Source organism: Anoplolepis gracilipes, chromosome 17 (assembly GCF_047496725.1).
Source record: "Anoplolepis gracilipes chromosome 17, ASM4749672v1, whole genome shotgun sequence".
NCBI lineage: Eukaryota > Metazoa > Arthropoda > Insecta > Hymenoptera > Formicidae > Anoplolepis > Anoplolepis gracilipes.
Genome location: NC_132986.1, coordinates 8,929,072 through 8,947,407, shown reverse-complemented (window position 1 = coordinate 8,947,407; position 18,336 = coordinate 8,929,072). Strand labels below are relative to the sequence as shown.

Sequence of the window (18,336 nt, the reverse complement as noted above, 5' to 3'; positions counted from 1 at the left end):
ACCATCGAAAAATAATATCAATTTTAATTTATTAATTAAAAGGTACTATAACATTATATGTATATTTCATCAGTTTGGCTTTTAGGCATAGTCGCACTCCATCATCCGCATTGCAGCGTTATATGACCGCAAGTAGGCGTTCTAGACGATGAGGAAAATAAAGATTGACATTAATTCCGTTATGGATACGAGGGTTCACGACATCCTTAGTAGTTGCATTTGCGACGTTTAATCGGAGGAGACAGACACTGCTTCCCATCAAGATGTAGTTCCTACCCGCATAATATGTTATTATATCCTTGTCGTAATCGTTTTCTTGAAGAAAAAAAGAGGAGAAAAGGTAATACAAAAGCTGCAGAATATTACAGATTGAATAAGAAAGAACTATTAATATGTCGTTTATCGATAACAATAATTTATAGTGTATATATATATCTTTTTAATTTCATATATATATATATCTCATATGACTACAGTTAAAGCAATAGAAAGCACATCAATGTAATGTTTTATAGATATTAATTTTTCTTTTTATCTTACTTTCTCATGCGAGATAAATATATAATTATATATATATAATACATAAATATATAATATATAATTTAAAAATTAACTAATATATAATATATAATTTTATATTTTTATAAAATACAAAGAAAAATACTAAAAAAATCAAACTAATTCATTATTAATTATATTATTCTTATACATTTATTCTTCACATCCTATTTATTAAAAAATATCAAACTTTAAAATTAAAAATTTAGCTAATATTTAAAATTTTCTTTCTCATTGATGATAATTATAAATAATTAAAATCTCTCACAAATTAAATATTATAGAATATTATTAACTTATTATCGACTTATATCTTCGAAACTTTCAAAATTAGCGAGTCACGTTCTATGCCTAATCGTAATCTATAATTACAATAGACAATATATATGATGTATTTGACAGCAGATTTCGTAACATGACGTAATATTATCATTAATTTTCAGAAAGATTGGGCAAAACCAATCGTCATTATTTTCTTCTTTCATCTATTTTTTTTAAATTAAAAAATAAGCACTTATTTTTTTATTTAGGAAACCGCAAGAGAATGCAGCTAAAACGAGCGAACTTGAGGTCTTATGCGCCGATGCACCACACCAAGGGGATCGGCTATAGGGTAGAACTACTATTCGAGGATCTATCTCTCTCTCTCTCTCTCTCTCTTACGGCAGCGACATTTAAAATCGCTGCTGCTCGTCGCCGGATGGCAGTATCGGTCTGCGCAGCAACGCGTTGCGTTGCGTAGCTGGATTGGCGAGGCTGAGAATCCCGCCGGGTGGCATCGCGTTAACTGTAGCCCCGCAAGGTCGGGCGAGGGAGCGCCCGCGGATAGAGTCGCGAGAGTACAGAGCATTTTCTCTAAAAAAAAAAAAAAAAGAAAAAAAGAGAGTGACAAATTCGACGTTTTTCATTCCGTCAACGATTCATCCGACGTTCTTTCCTCGTTCCTGTGAAAAATGGCCCCATCATGCTTCGAGGTGATCCTCGTCGGCTTCATCCTTGTGCTGCCGTTTCTTTACGAGACTAGCCGCACCTTCCGCTATTACTTCAAGTTCCTGGTCTATTACGGCATCGTGATGGTGAACGCGATACTTCTCATGCCTGTCATCTCACTGCGGCCTGGCAACGTTAAAAATTTTCTGTTAGTATAGGATACTTTTTTAAATGAAAAGAAAAACACATATAGACACTATGTCGTGCAATATAATTTTTGAAGTTAAAGAATTTATAAAATCTTCCGGAAGTTTTCGATAACAATATATCGAACCGATAGTGTGACAAAGCGTCTATGTGTATGTATATGTGTCTCGCCGGAAATCCCCATAGTCGCGTAACCGATCGATATTACGTGTGTATTGCGCTCGTTCCGTGACGTTCGTTTTGTGTGTTACTACGATTCTTTCATGTATCCCTTCGTGTATTCTTCCTCGTGCCAGCTTGACAGGCGTCGCGGCAGATGCGAAAATCGCCGGAACGACCACGGGAATTTATTGACCGGCACTCGTTGGCTGTTTAGTGGGTGGCGATGATGGTGGTGCCGGTGGTATTTGTGGTTGTTATTGATGATATATGTGAACGTCGTGTCAGCGCGAATGTTGGTGCTGCGAGGCGGAGAGGGTTTAAAGCTTGTATCTCGGAGCTGAGAAAATGAGTCGCTTCCCTATAATAATAGTATACCCTTTAGCAAACAAAATAATACAAATACTGAAGTAATATATTTATATTTTTCACATTTAACATTTTACGTCACATTAGCGTTTGCATAAATAGAACATGCTGTTGCAATAAAATCTTTAAAGTGCGTGAGAGTAATTAATAAAATATGGTCCATTGGAAATCTCACGCGATACTTTCTAACATTGTTTTTTATTTCACTTTATATTAAATATTTTTATCAATGCTGTCACATCTCAGATATCCAGATATTTCTATCAGCATATCCGATATTTATTAAATCTATTAGAATATATAAATTAACATTAAATTTTTTAATTGTTTAATAATAATTATTGGTAATTTAAAATCTTTGCAATACATCGATAATATCTATACTTTAATATCCTTTTTTTTAATTCTAAACATTGTAATTTTTTGACCTTTGTAAACTGTGGTTTACAAAGGTCCTTTGATACAATTTGTTTGTTGTTTATTTTCTTTTTCTATTATCTCAATTTACTTGATTTTTTGCACGTTACACACGCACACAGACATAATTTTATATATATAAAATTTTGCGTGCTCTCAAAAGCATGCAAAATAATATTCTATTTTTAAGAGACATATACAAAGTGTTAAGTCATGAAGTTGACATAAATGTAACTTATGAGAATGTTATAAAAATAATAACATATCAGATGTATGTTTTACATTAGCAATTAAAACATGATAACATAAGAAAATTTTAATACATGGATGCACAATTTTTTACTGTGTATATATAAACACAGTAAATTTTATTTATGTAATTATTTCGTCAAATATCTATTTTTTTCAGATCTCTTGTGTCCATTAAAAATGACGAAAGAAAGATTAATATAAAACTTAACTAACTTTATTTTTTAAAAGTACGACATTATCGAATAAATTTACTTTTTGATATCCATTTTTATGTAATCGTTAATCTTTTGACAAATGAAATTCATGCCGTCAACATCTTTGTCGATATTGATGACCTCTTGTGATAAAAAATAAATATAAGTACACTTAGTACAAATATACAAAGTATAAATTTCTTTAAAGTTTTAAATTTAAAAAAAACTAAAGAAATGCATAATGAAAGAATTTTCAATAAAGATTAATTCATATTAACTCGCATTTTTTAAATTATTATTGAAATTATTAAATGCCACAATATATACTGTAAATTCTTAAAAGGCTGGTTTAAAATCTAAATCATTAAAAAAAAAGTTCTTTAAATCTTTCTTAAGTAAATCTTTTAAATCTTTCTAATTGACTCTTTTTTAGTTTTTTCTTTGTGCATTATTCTTAGTGTGCATTCTTGTTCCAACAGATCTTTTCTTTTAAATAGAATATTTTGCGTTTTTGTTAATGATATTTGTAAATCTTTCATAAATTTAAATTAGATTATTCTGCTATTCTACTAAGAAATAAAATTTTTTTGTATTCTTTAGAATGTTAATATAATTCTTTCACAAAAATAATCATTTAATAAGAAAAGAAATTTTTTAAACTGGAAATCAAATAAAGTAGCTACTAAAAAATGTTTTACATAATCTTTAAAACATACTCATCCAAAATCCTATTATATCTAAACCAAATAGATATATATATCTTATTTTCTTGCCCTGATAATAATCGAAATCTTAAAATCAAATTATAAACTATACATTTATACTTTACATATAATCATTTTTTTATAAAATTATATAAAAAGTTTGTTATTATTATATTATTTAATAATAATTTTTAAACATACTTGAATTTTATGTAGAATGAGAATTCATTCGTCCATTCTTTTCTCTCTCCTTATCTTGTCACTGTACCTAAAAAAAATTATCCAAAATAAAAATATTTGTCTATATGACTTATCAAATCGTAGTTGTGCTATATGAAAGGTATTTTACAGGTTGGCATCGTCGCTGTGCCATCACATTAACACTTTGCTGGGATTACGCTGGGAACTCAGAGGCAGGGAACATCTGGAAAAAGATAGGGCATGCATAATCGTGGCAAATCATCAGAGCTCGTTAGATATATTGGGGATGTTCGACCTGTGGCCGGTGATGGACAAATGCACCGTCGTTGCCAAAAAGGAGATTTTCTATGCGTGGCCGGTCGGCCTGGGTGCATGGTTGTGCGGTCTAATCTTCATCGATAGAATGAATTCTGAGAAAGCGCGATCCGTACTCAATGCCGCTACAAAGGAGATCACGGACAAAAAGGTAAAATCTTGTATGTGAATTCAACTGTCAATCAACTTTCTGCTACTTTCGATGCTTCGCAGATCAAGCTGTGGATATTTCCTGAAGGCACCAGACACAACACTGGTGAAATACATCCTTTCAAGAAGGGTGCCTTTCATGTCGCAATCAGATCGCAATTGCCAATACTACCGGTCGTATTCTCTTCCTATTATTTCTTGTCTGCGGAAGAGAAGAGATTTGATTCTGGTAAAAAATTGTAAAGAATATAGAGTAAAAAGAAGTTCGGGGACTGAAGAAAAAAGAAATTTTTATTTAAATTTTTATCTAATTTTTAAATTAAAAAAAAAAGTTTTAATTTTTTATTTAAAAAATTTTTATTTAATTTTTTAAATTTTGAAACACTAAGTAAGTTTCAAAGATATAAATAAGTGATGATTTTACTTTGACAATTTCACGCTTAAAGTTTTTAATAAAAATTTTACTTTATCGAATAAGGTATTTCTTTTTGAAAACAAAAAATTTTATATTAAATTTTTTACAAATCGAAATTGTTTAAACACAATGTTTAGAAAATGAAAAAAAAAGTTATATAAGTTTATAGAAGTAATTTCTTTAATTATTCAAAAATATAGATAAAATTAACTAGCAAAGGTATTAAATTTAATTACTTTAATTCAAGGACGCGTTCTCGTAACAACGTTGCCACCTATCTCTACGGAGGGACTTAATACGGATAATGTGGAGGAATTATTAGAGAAAACACGAAGCGCTATGAGCGAGGTGTTTCATGCGATGAATCGCGAGATCCAACTGTCCCTCGCTGCCGGTAAGTCGTACGCTGAATGATCGCCATCCGGTGGACCATAACGAGCAACCTCATCTTACAGGGGAATAAGAGAGAGTAAGCAGATACTCTTTTACAAGAGTAACGAATAAGCCTCCGCGCGGGAACCAAAGACTAAGTATCTGCTTAAAGTTCTCTTATATTATTTTAATTTATATTTTAATATCTCTCCAAAGCGAACATAGGTAGCGTTAAATTTTATATACACAGTGTATACATTGTACATTCTTCATTCCTTTTTCATAAATTTATTAATTTATTTCTTAGCTGCGCGAATTACGGAAAAAGCTAGACAGCTTTTTCTCTGATTTCTTTTCCTATCTAGCTAGTTATCGATCTAGCTAGTTATAGAATCTTATCATTGATGTACAAACGTCACTCCCAACATGTGGAAATTTATACATGATTTTTTATCATAGAATAAACAAGAAATTACTTTAATTTAAAGATATACATTTCAGAAACTAAGAAAAAATGCGTAACTGATGAAATAAGTATAAAATCTGATAGAAAAGTTATGTGCTAAAAATTATAAATATCACTCTTAATTAGATGTAAGATTGAACAATATATTGTAAACTATACAGCACTTTTTAGTCACGAATAGGAAGAAAACATTTGACATGATTTTTTTGTGGAGTTACGAGTTGTAAATATGATTCATTAGAATGCATTTCATAAATTGTGGGAACATTGTTAGCATTTATACGTAACGGATTTTACTAAATTATATTAGATACATTTTGTTATATACTTATAAGGTACGCTTGTACATTCCCACTTGTCTATTTTATGCTTCCACTTGTTTCTATATGAATAACGGAATATTCTTCGTACAAATGAAAATATAACTATACGGAATTACAGAAATGCACGTTAATTTTAAATATCTAAAAAAAAATACAAAAAGTTAAAATTTAACATGTTATTTAAATGATTCTTTAAATATATTATGTACATTTTTTTTTAAATCTTTTAATTGGTAATGTTGATTAATTTATTTTTTAGTAAATTATAATCGAGATAAAATAAGAGAAATGCTATATTAACTATAAAGTAATTTATTAAATTTGAAGCACATTATGGTCACATTGTATTGCAGTGTAAATATATTTTCACTTAGTTATGATTGCGATATTATGAAAGATTAATCGTGATCATCTTTTAGATATCAAATTTAGTTTCCGAACATTTCTTGAGTGTGTTTGTTTATTTATATATGTCTATTGTATTTAATTAGTATATACTTGTTTTCTATAATTGTAATTGAAATACGACATCCTATGTAAAGTCAATGCTTTTTTTTACATTATTCTTTCAAACTAAAGAAACTGTGTTCAGTTTGTAGCATAATTAACATAATGCTTTACTGCTGATTTGTTGTAATTTATAAAAAAAAATCTTTGTATGTTACTTGATGAAAAAGAAAACAAACCAGTTAAAAAAGCATTTGCGTCAACTATGCTTTTATTTTTCTTCCAAGATTATTGCTAGAATTTAGTATACATGTATTATTAATACTTATATATTCCATTATATACATATATATACATTCACTGATATTTTTTGCGTTTTCCAATATTGTATAATACAAAATTCCAATACAAAAACAAGATGGATTTGGTGTAGAATTGTAAATGCTTATTCACAGTTACAAAATTATTCTCTCTAATTCAACTATGTATCGCGAATAAAAGTCATACGTGGTCAATCGTTTAATTATTGAAATGACTTTTGTACTGTGATATGCGTTTATTTTCTATCAAAGTTCAATCATTATCAAAAATCAATCTGATTAAATTATAAACAGCTACACGATAGCTGTAACACAACTCAAACAATAGCATGCTAGTACCTAGTGTTTGTTTAGTCACTAAATAGTCCCATTGCATTGACTTTTGATAGCTTCCTGTAATCCTTTAAATTAAGATAATCAGAAGATTTCTGCCTAAAATGTAATATACAGACATAAACATTTCAAAATATCGATTATCTATAACTTGTCAAATCTTCTACAATTTTAATCCAATTGTAAACTATATAATTTAAAAATATCACATACGAGAAAACAATTTATGTAGAAAAATTGACATAAGTCGAGTTTTAAAAATTATATTAAGATAAATCGCAGCGTCTCTACTTTTGCGTTATATTTTATTTTAATCTATATTCTTATTTAAATATTCTTCGATTTGAATTCACATTATGTTTTGCGTTAAAAATGCGCTCAATGTGCCATCCAAACGATTACTATTTACAGCATTAAATATGTAGCGCAAATAGATGAATTGCGTCTGGAAATTCATGTTATTTCAATTTAAAACTGAATTCATATAATGTTACATGTATCTTAAGTGCTATATTATTATTTTGTAAGATATACTTCTGTTGTTACAGCTGTTGTATTATGTGTACTATGATAACATTTATTTTATCGTGATGATTAAGCTCTGCAAAATTGCGCAAATATTTTTATATCATCCAAAATGAATCTAACAGTTAAAGTAGAAATTATATCTTTTATTTCATTTATTGGATATTTCTTAATCGGAAAAAAGACATTTCGATAAAACGGATTCATACACGAAAAGATCGCGATAGAGGAATGTAATTTTTATTGCAAAATATTTGGAATTTCTAAAATTTCATGTTTTTCGATCACATTAGATACAACCATTCGTAACCGTCATGTAACTATTCGAAATACTTTCGCGTTAATATTATCTTCCTGATGAACGAAAAAACGCACAATTTTCAATCAAACGGGTACGATTTCTAGCGTAATCGAATAATAATATTTCGTGCATGAATAAATAAAAACTTGAAGTAAAGTTTTTATGATTTGGGAAACAAATTTTTTTTTATTGTTAATATGTATATTATCTTAACATTTATCCTTCTTGTCAAAAATAAAGTAGGTTTATTATCAAGTCATCAACGTGTCAAAGTATGAAGATGATTGATCGTGAATACATAAGTAGTATTTGTGATACATAAAAAAAATAAAAAGAAACAGAAATATATATATATATATTTAAATATATATACATATATATATATATGTATTTCTTTAAAGAATACTTAATTTAACAAGAACATTTATTCATCAAGTCATTTATCATCTTAGTGCCAATTTGCAAAGAGCAACTGTGTCACACGATAGTTTATATAACCAACGCATCATTCCATTCTTATTTCAGTAAACATAGATAGAATTATAGATTTAAATTTTCTTAAATGCAAATGTATATATTGCATCGATTGATTATTTCATGGAAGAACATAAAAGTTATGTAAAGTTAGCGTAACTTATTATTCCAAAGAATTTTGTACCTGGGCTGTGCATTTGTCATGATATTAACTGATTAAAGCGAATATTAAATGACAACATTACAAACGAGGTTAAATGAATTATATCTATGTCATACAAATTCTTTGTTTGTCTGTAAAACAAAAGCCATACTGATCGAGTTTATTAATTGTAATGTTTTGTGTACATCATACCAATTATATAAATAATTGCAATGTAAATTAAGAGATGGTTTACAAAATGCAAAAACAGATAAATAAAGATACTTAATTTTAATTAAGAGTATATTATTCATCTCTCCAATAGCAAACATACAAAAATAGCACGGATGAAAATGAAAAATAGGCAGCATACATACAGTAAATCTTTTTCACTATTGTAGTATCAATGGTATAACTATTATTAAACGCGACATTTAAATGATATAGAAGCAAAGAGATATAGAGTAAAAAAGAAAATTAATATTTCAACATATTAAATATTCAAATATAAATTTTATCAATTACATAGTTGCACAAATTAAAGTATCTAGAATCTTATATTATTTTTTTAATTTTGAAATAAATACAAAAAAAAAAAATCAAAATCAATAATTTGTTATTACATCAATGCTACTTAGTTTTTTTTATAGAGAAGGAATAAATATATATGTGTTCTATACTTCTATAATTTTATAAGCACTATAAAATGTATGTTACACTTGATGCATCAAATATAAAGAAAAACACAAGATTACCTAGATTATGAATCTATGAGATTATGAATCTTGTAGATCGATATTGGAATTACAAGTCCATCGTACCACTTCTCTGTTTCTCTTGGCTCTCAGTCCATGCCTTTGCTATTGTTTTCTTCATCTCGTCGTCGCCGTCCTGATACATCTTTTTCATGAGATTCATTAGACTAGCGCCCGGATCGCTATCTTCGCCCAATTCCGGCACAGAAGACGATTTTGTATCCTTGATTCTCTTTTCTACTAATGTAATGTGAGACCAGTCTTTGGCAACTTTCTTTGCAAGTGACACGACGATCATATCAGTCTTCACTTTAAAACTACTCTTTTCGGTATCGATCTCGGCGCACAAATTATTGATCGGTAAGTTATAATTTTTGTTATCCAAACCAAGTACTCGTAGATCCAAAGACTTGTCTGTAAAGTTGCAGACGATGGCTTGCTTGGGCAACTGGTGAACATCCTTTAATGTTATATAGATTTTCACTGTTGTAAGCGTCTGGTCCCATCCATAATTGTTCAATTTCACTTCATAGCATTTTTGGGGACCACTGGGGAGCAAAGGAGTCGTTGGTTTTATGGATGTACCTTTATTCTCTTCAAGTAACTTTGCCAATTCTGTCTGTAGCCTCCTAATTTCCAGCGTCAACATATCTTTGGTTCGTTGTCTATAAGCTTGCTCAAGTAAGCTGTTGAGTTCCTCAATATCCAATTTTACCTATAGCGAAAAGAATATTAAGCATCAAAATTATTAAAATTATTAAAATTTAAGTCGATTAGGCCACAAACTAAACACTTATTAAATTTATAATTATTTTTTATAAAACATTTAGTACTACGCAAATAATAAACTAATTAAACATTACAACTAATTAATTTTTTTAATAGATATGTAAAACAGAAATCTAACAATACTTACTTCGTCAGTTTTCGTCGACATTGTTGATTTAATTCACAAGTCTCGCAAAATATTCACGATATCGCAAGTTTACACATGCAACACTAAAGAAACAATGGATGTTCTGGAATTGACACCCAGAGATTAATTGAGAGCGAAAATATACCGATACGAAAAAATATCACTCAGAGAGAATCTTCTAGAATTTTCGCTAAATACTGGTTATGTTCGTAAATGTTTGTCCTGTTATACTGCCGTCGCTTTTCATACGATGCTCTTTCCTTGCAATACCAGAGAGAAGCCTGAGAGCCGCCACGGCCCGGTTTTACGTGATCCCTGAAAGCGATACGCCCTCTATGATCATAAAAACGTGGACATTGAACTACATAATCAATGTCCACGAATGTTCTCAATGGATAACGCATAATGTGCACAGTTTTGGTTGCGATCCGTGCTATGTCCACAAAATTTATTAACACATTTTGCTTATTCATTTTCATCTCAAAATAATTTATTATTTCTCCACACTGGCAATAATTTACTTTTAATATCAAATAACCAAGTAAATATTGTCAATATTCTAATTTTGCCAATAATAACTTGATTTTTTGTAATTCTTTTTCTTTTATTAAACGCTATTTTTACATTCTACATTTTACAAATTAAAACTTATTTTATATGAAAAAAAAATTTTTTTTCAACAATTTAATAATTTAGAGTATTATATTGTTCTACAAATACAATAATAAACTTTTAGATATCGATAGATTCAATTGAATGAAATAAAGATCAGATATATATATATATGTAAGCATACAAAATTTTTTTAATTAGAGAAAAATATTAATTTTTTACTTATTTAAGTAAAATTTGTCCGAATTATATCGTGTTCGCTGTCATAATCGTAAAAATTTTATTAATTCTCATTACATATTATTTTAAAAAAGATAAAATAAAAAATAAAAGTTTTAATTTTTACTTGACAAGCATTTTAATTTATATAACTAAAGCATTAGAGCTAAAAAAAGGTCCCTGCTAAATATTTATAATCGTATAAATTCATGTATTACTAATAAAAAAGTTGATGCGAGACACTTTCTGTAACAACTAATCGTGATTCGAAAAGAAAAGGAAAATTACTTATCAAAATTAATTAGTCGAGATCATTGTTGCAAGAGGCTCTTATATAATATATGAATACATAATTATAATATAATTTTATTTAATTTATATATTGTAATTCTATTCATCAGTTGACTCATTTAATTCATCTATTTGGCGCTTTCAATTTACAATTTTAATAGCAGGACGTTTGATATATTAATGTCGAAAAAAAGCTTTATTAATTGCTGTTAATTAATGCCGATTATGCAACTGACTCATACGCGATTAATAATATGTGTCTTTTAATATCCTCGAAAGTTCAATTTTTATTAATAAAATATTTTACATAGATATCGGCAACGTACTTCACGAGCAGTAATGTATTTTAAAACGCTCGAAAATTCGCTTCTGAATGATTAGGAAAACATATTTCGCAAAGAAGGTATCGCTACAGGCAAGGCCGGCGGCAAGGTCGGCGGCGAGAGCGATACCTTCTTTGCGAAATATATTCTCCTAGTAACTCAGAATAAAAATTTCCGAGCGTACCGCTTGAACTGAATTATTTCACGATCTCTCCTCGTAAAATATTTTCTAATAATTCAGAGAGGAATTTTTTAAAATATTTGACGGCATATTATTATTGTTCGATGTGCATAATAATTAAGCTTTTAGATCAAAAGTAGCTGATAGTCTATCACGACCAAAAGAATTATTAATAAATTTCGATTACGTCTCTCTCAATTAAGAAAATCTGGAATTTTAATGAAATTTTGTGTTATTGTACGTGGTCTTTCAATTTCGTGTAATTTACACTTGTGAATTTTTTCACAATAGATATACATAAATATAGTGTAAACGTAATTTTATACAATAATATCTTATACAATCTTAATAAATATATAATGTGTACATAATTAAATTAAATTTTATTATAAATATAATTTTTATCCAATAATCTTTTTTATAATTGTTTTCTTTTTCTTTTTTTATATATTATATTTTATGATTTATATATATAGTTTATATTTAATGATTTCTTTTTATTTCTCTGAAAAAATATTACATTATTTTTATATATTTTTTCCCTTAAATTTAAATTTAATTTTAGAGCTTTAATTTTATAGCTTTAGATTTAATTTTATTAAATTTTATTTTCTTTTCCAATATCCTAATAGCCATAGCAGACCAAGTAGACCTCACTCTACTTGCTGGTTACACTAGCAAAAATACGTGATAAAACGATTTGCGGATCCTAATTGGGAATTCGCAGTAAAATTTAGGAAATCACGATCATATATATTTTTTACGCCTTTTCGCCAGTTTACCATTTTGATCACATATTATATTTTTCCAGCCAGTTGGACCTACCTTTTGTTGCTCCTGGCTATTCATTCTGACTCGATTTCTACGAGCCAAGAATTGAGGAAGAAAAACAACTTCTTCTACTGCCGGTAATAATTATCACCGGCAAATAAGACGACTTATATTCATTTAGAATCGTATGATATTATAATACAATCGTTTTGTAAATGCGTATCATTAGTCGTCGAAAGTTGCAAAAGATATATAACAAATATCATGTATATACCGAAAAAATTGTATTCAAAATGTAGACTTTATAAGCCTTCTTAATAGATGTTCTTAATAAATAAGAATAATTTTTTACCGTGATATATTTTAAAACACCTAATTTATAATGAAATTAAAACTATTGTATATATTAATATATTATGTATATTTAACTTGTCAAAATTTTAATAAATAGCAAATGTCCATTTGTAAAATTGCTTTTTTTGTTATTGCGATTCATAATCTCAAATATTAAATAATATAATGATAAGAAAATATTCTATTCAGTATATAAGTATATTCTTACTTGCTAAGAATATCTGAAAGTACTCTTTAGAAGATTTCTCTCTTAAACTAATTGTAAGAAGATCTTCTTAATGTTTATTTTAAAGAAATATATTATAAAGTTAAATGAAATATTCTTAAGCTGAGAATATAATTTTTTCGGTGTATGTAAAATATATTAGCATGCATATCAATCCCTCTGTCGGCGGGTCATTAAACATTTGTATCTTTAAAATTGTTTTATAAAAATCTAATATATATAATTAAAATAAATATTTCATGTATGTCTTGCATAAAACTGGAATAAATCATATATTTTTACTTTTTAAATATTTTTCTTTTTCTTTCAATTTTAATATACAAATGGTATACCTATTTTAACAAAAGTTAAAAAAAAAGTAAATGAAAAATGTAATATAAAATTTTCTCTTGGAATACGTACAAAAAGAAATTTTTTTATAATTTAAAATTGACCCAGAGTACGGCATGCATGCATTCCGCCGTCCGAGGGTTAAAGCAACGAATTTATCTACAATCTACATCTTTATCTACAAGTCTATTAATCTACATCTACAAATCCGTTGCTTTAAAATATAATAAAAGCTTTTTGTCACTCACCGACACTGATGCGCAACAGCGGAGTTGTCGATATTGAAGCTATATGTTATCTGTAACATACAAATATAAAGTCCAAATTATAGCAGCGATTTTAAATAATTAATATTAAAGAATTTATTATTATACTTAATAAATTTATATTCGATGCGTACAATAATGAGCAGATATAAATAAATATGGAACAATTTTGTAAATTAAAAAAAAATTTTTTTTTTAAATAAAAACTTTATAAGATTTATGTAAAAATCTTTATCTCTGAGTTTCTCTTCATTAAATCATTCAAATAAATGAATCGAATTCATTCGTATAAAAGATTTATAATAATTAATCTACAGATAATAATATACAAATTATATTTACCCTGGAGTTGCTCCGCCGATGCAGGATGCCTCTCCTAGGCCTCCTCCTCCTCTCAGATTGTAAGGGACGTCAGGAACTATTGTTTTATACGCGCGATATACTTTTTTTAATTTGCTGAAACAGCACAAAAATAAAATCGCGCAATATTTTAAACCGTACGAAAGTAAAAACGCGCGATAGTTATTTGGACGGCACTTCCGCACTTTTACGCGCGATACTTTGACGGCACTCCCGAATTTCGAAACGATCGAAAATCTCATTTCATCACGCACGAGAATCATACTTGAAGTCGACAAGTCGGGCGCGATCAAACTCCGAGCAAGAGTTTAAGTCCGAATCGGAAGAGGACGGAAGATCGAGGGAATCGATCGCGAATGGGGTACGCTCGATTCTCGTTCGTGCAGTTCCGCATCTCAGACCGACTCAAACTCATTAGGCACGATTTCGGATGAGCATATGTGTCTATCATACAGACAGTCCACATGATACGTCATAGGGCTGGTAGACAGATCAAGAGGAAACACCCATTTCATGAATGTTCAACAATCTGAACATCTATCAATTGGATCGGACCTCTTTACTGAGCGTAAATCATGACTTAAATCCTCCAGTCGAGGTCCTCAATGCGATACGTCGTATTGCCGGTACAAGAAAAGGGGCCCATCAACGATTTATTCCAACAATCGACCGACCTCTAATCGACTAGGACCGAAACCCGTTGCCGAAGCACAGACCGTGCTCTCAACAACCGATTATCGAGCGTTAGCTCAATATTAACCGCGCGTTCATGTATCTCTCTATACTGAACCTATGTTCTACGCGGCCGGCATTCGCCTCAGCCGCGATACTGAGGCGTGTAAACGTTGTTGCCCGGTAAGAAATGACGATTGAAAAAATGCAAATTAAACGCCGATAATCGACATCCATTTGGCAACATCTTCCTCAATCAATCATTTTTTACTGGAAAGCAACGCTGAGAGAATCCCAGTCGGCATCAAATACGATCCCCGACAACATAATTTCGTGATCGAAATCAGGAAATATGAAGGAAAACACGACCGCGATCGCGATGAAGCCGAGAAGCGAGAGCCGAGAGCCGAGACGAATGTCAAAAACAATAGCGCGCTATATGTCACCAAGGTCGAATGTTATTATTTTATTTTGGAGTCATTTTAGACGTATTTTACCACGTTAAGATTTATCGTAATATTATTACGTATATTATCGTCGCGAGAAACGTGTACGGCGCGCTCGACCTCGAAGTGACCGAACGCGAGGCGCACGTGCCGGCACCGGCGCCGACATCGGAGTAAAAACACGTGCGCACACTACGCCCGCCAGAGTAAGAATGAATGACTCATGGCTGTCACTAGTCACGTACGCCGTACGCGCCGGGCTCCCCTCTCTTACTATGGAATGCGTGACGTCAAAGACAAGGTCGAGTATGCTCATTCTCTCTCTCTCTCTCTCTTTCTCCTCGCGCCAGACAATAACAAATACGCACTATACTACGTGATATAATTTAACGCGTTGAAATATGTACAATCAAATGATTCTAAAATACATATAAAATTCCTTAATTAAAATAATATTATTATTCGATTTAATGCGATATATTTAAAATACATGAAACGCGATTACGAAATGTGTAAAATACTTTAACGAAAGCAATGTTATGACTTACTGTATGACTATTATAACTGCACGATTTATTTATTATATTCGTTGAAAGTTATATCAATGATGTGTGTGTGTGCGTGTGTGTGTGAACAATTATTTGTAAAAGCGATAGAAATTTATATTATAGATACACACATATATTTATAGACGTATAATAATTAAATATAAATTAATAATAAAAAATATGCACAAATTTACTGCCTGTACTTATTACATTTACTAAATATCTATAACTCTCTGTAATTATAGAAATTTGTCATATTATATTAAATAAATGTTCTCTCTTTCATCGTAACTATTTAATTATTCATTTATATATATATTACGTATGTTTGTTTTTTTCTATCAGAAAAAGAAAAAGAAAGAGAGAAAAGAACAGATATTCTATCACTAAAAATTAATGTATTAAATACAATTTATTAATATTTTAATATTTGTTTATTATAAAAAAGTTTTTTATTAGATGTGCCTGTTTTTATTATAGCTTATACTATTTAATTTATTCAATTAAAATATGAATTTTTATTAATAAAATATTTTATATAAATATCGGCAATGTACTTCACGAGCAATAATGTATCTTAAAACGCTCGAAAATTCGCTTCTGAATGATTAGGAAAACATGACTCGCAAAGAAGGTGTCGCTAAAATCCGCGGGAAGAACGATACCTTCTTTGCGAAATATGTTTTCCTATTCATTCAGAAACGAATTTTCGAGCGTTTTAAAATACATTACTGCTCGTGAAGTATATTGCCGATATGTAATATTTTATTAATAAAAATTGAACTTTCGAGGATATTAAAAGACACTTATTATTAATCGCATATGAGTATGTCAATTGCATAATCGGCGTTAATTAACAGCAATTAATAAAGTTTCATTTCCCGAAATTAATATATCAAACGTCCTGCTATTAAAATTGTAAATTTAAAGCGACAAATAGATGAATTAAATGAGTCAACTGATGAATAGAATTACAGTAATAAAATAAAATAAAATTATATTATAAATATACTTATATATGAGTCTCTTGCAACAATGATCTCGAGTAATTAATTTTGATAAGTAATTTTCCTATTCTTTTCGAATCACGATTAGTTGTTACAGAAAGCGTCTCGCATCAACTTTCTTATTAATAATACAAGTATTTATAAAATTAAATATCATAAAATAAATTGCTTGTTTTTGAAAAAAGAAAGAGAGAGAGAGAGAGAGAGAGAGAGAAAGAGAGAGAGAGAGAAAGAGAGAGATTAAGAGAGAATATAATCCATCGTTGTGTTTTGTCAATTTGCAATGTTATATATATAATTGTTAATGCTAAATATGTATATAAGAAACATATCTCTACATTTGTTTAAATATGAAACATATAATCCAACATATTATATTCTTCTATAGTAACTTTATGTATATATATATATATATACATATATATATTATATTTTATTTAATTATTATAATATTATTCATCAGTTTAACACGTTTAATACATCTATTTAGTTTATTTTAACAACAGAATATGTTTGACACTAATTTCGGCAAAAAAACTTTATTAATTACTGTTAATTAATGTCGATTATGTAATTGACATACTTGTACGCAAATAATAATATGTGTCTTCTAATATCCTCGAAAGATCAATTTCTATTAATAAAATATTTTACATAGATATCGACAATGTACTTCACGAGCAGTAATGTATCTTAAAACGCTCGAAAATTCGCTTCTGAGTTATTATTACTCAAAATATGATACAATATGAATTTATATTAGTATGTTTTATTACATATTATTAATGGTGCGTAGCCTTTTTCACTTTAGTATATATAGTGAAGTAATATATGTGTATATAAGCACAAAATTAAATGATTTTATTGAATGATTGAAAAGTTATATTTTATATATATTTATATTAGAATATATATAAATACATATTATTTATATGTATTTAATATAATTTTATTTTATTTAATAATTATAATTTTATTCAACAGTTTGGCACGTTTAATTCTCCTTTTTGGTTTATTACAATTTTAACAACAGAATCCGTTTGATATACTAATTTCGGGAAAAAGGAAAACTTCATTAATTGCTGCTAATTAACGCCAATTATGCAGTTGGCATTCTTGTGCGCGATTAGTAATATGCGTCATTTAACATTCTCGAAAGTTCGTCTTTCTGATTTTTATTAATAAAACAATATGTATAAAGATCGGTAATACTGTCCACGATCAGTTGACTGTCGCAGAATCGACAGTATTTTTATATATCAATATGTACATAAAAAGTTTTGAAACATAATTGGTTCATTAATAAGATTTTTAAATATAGTGCACCGCGAAAAATAAAAAATGTCTTTAACATTTAAGTAATAAATTTTATTGTTCGCATGACATAATGCGAAAATCATATAAATTTCTCCTCGAGACGATCATACAATATAAATGTGAAATAATTGATTATTACTGCTAATGAATAAAACTCTTTTCAATTCT

General features: G+C 28.9%; 2 protein-coding genes across 3 annotated transcripts; one reads left to right on the top strand and one right to left on the bottom strand.

Annotated features, from left to right (window-relative positions):
• The first annotated feature begins 1,256 nt into the window (after positions 1-1,256).
• On the top strand, positions 1,257-6,896 carry Agpat1 (1-Acylglycerol-3-phosphate O-acyltransferase 1). Of its 2 annotated transcripts, XM_072909066.1 has the most exons (5): positions 1,257-1,696; positions 4,142-4,457; positions 4,520-4,685; positions 5,119-5,265; positions 5,327-6,896. In XM_072909066.1, the coding sequence occupies exons 1-5, from the start codon at positions 1,512-1,514 to the stop codon at positions 5,332-5,334; spliced, it is 822 nt and encodes a 273-aa protein (XP_072765167.1). In that variant the 5' UTR covers positions 1,257-1,511; the 3' UTR covers positions 5,335-6,896. The 2 variants fall into 2 exon arrangements, with proteins under 2 accessions (XP_072765167.1, XP_072765166.1); XM_072909065.1 differs by having other exon boundaries at positions 5,119-6,896.
• On the bottom strand, positions 4,142-10,542 carry LOC140675052 (calcyclin-binding protein). The gene is made up of 2 exons (XM_072909067.1): positions 10,246-10,542; positions 4,142-10,044 (listed from the first exon to the last, which is right to left on the bottom strand). Exons 1-2 carry the CDS (start codon positions 10,264-10,266, stop codon positions 9,379-9,381), a joined length of 687 nt encoding a protein of 228 aa, XP_072765168.1. The 5' UTR covers positions 10,267-10,542; the 3' UTR covers positions 4,142-9,378.
• Between the last annotated feature and the right edge of the window lie 7,794 nt (positions 10,543-18,336).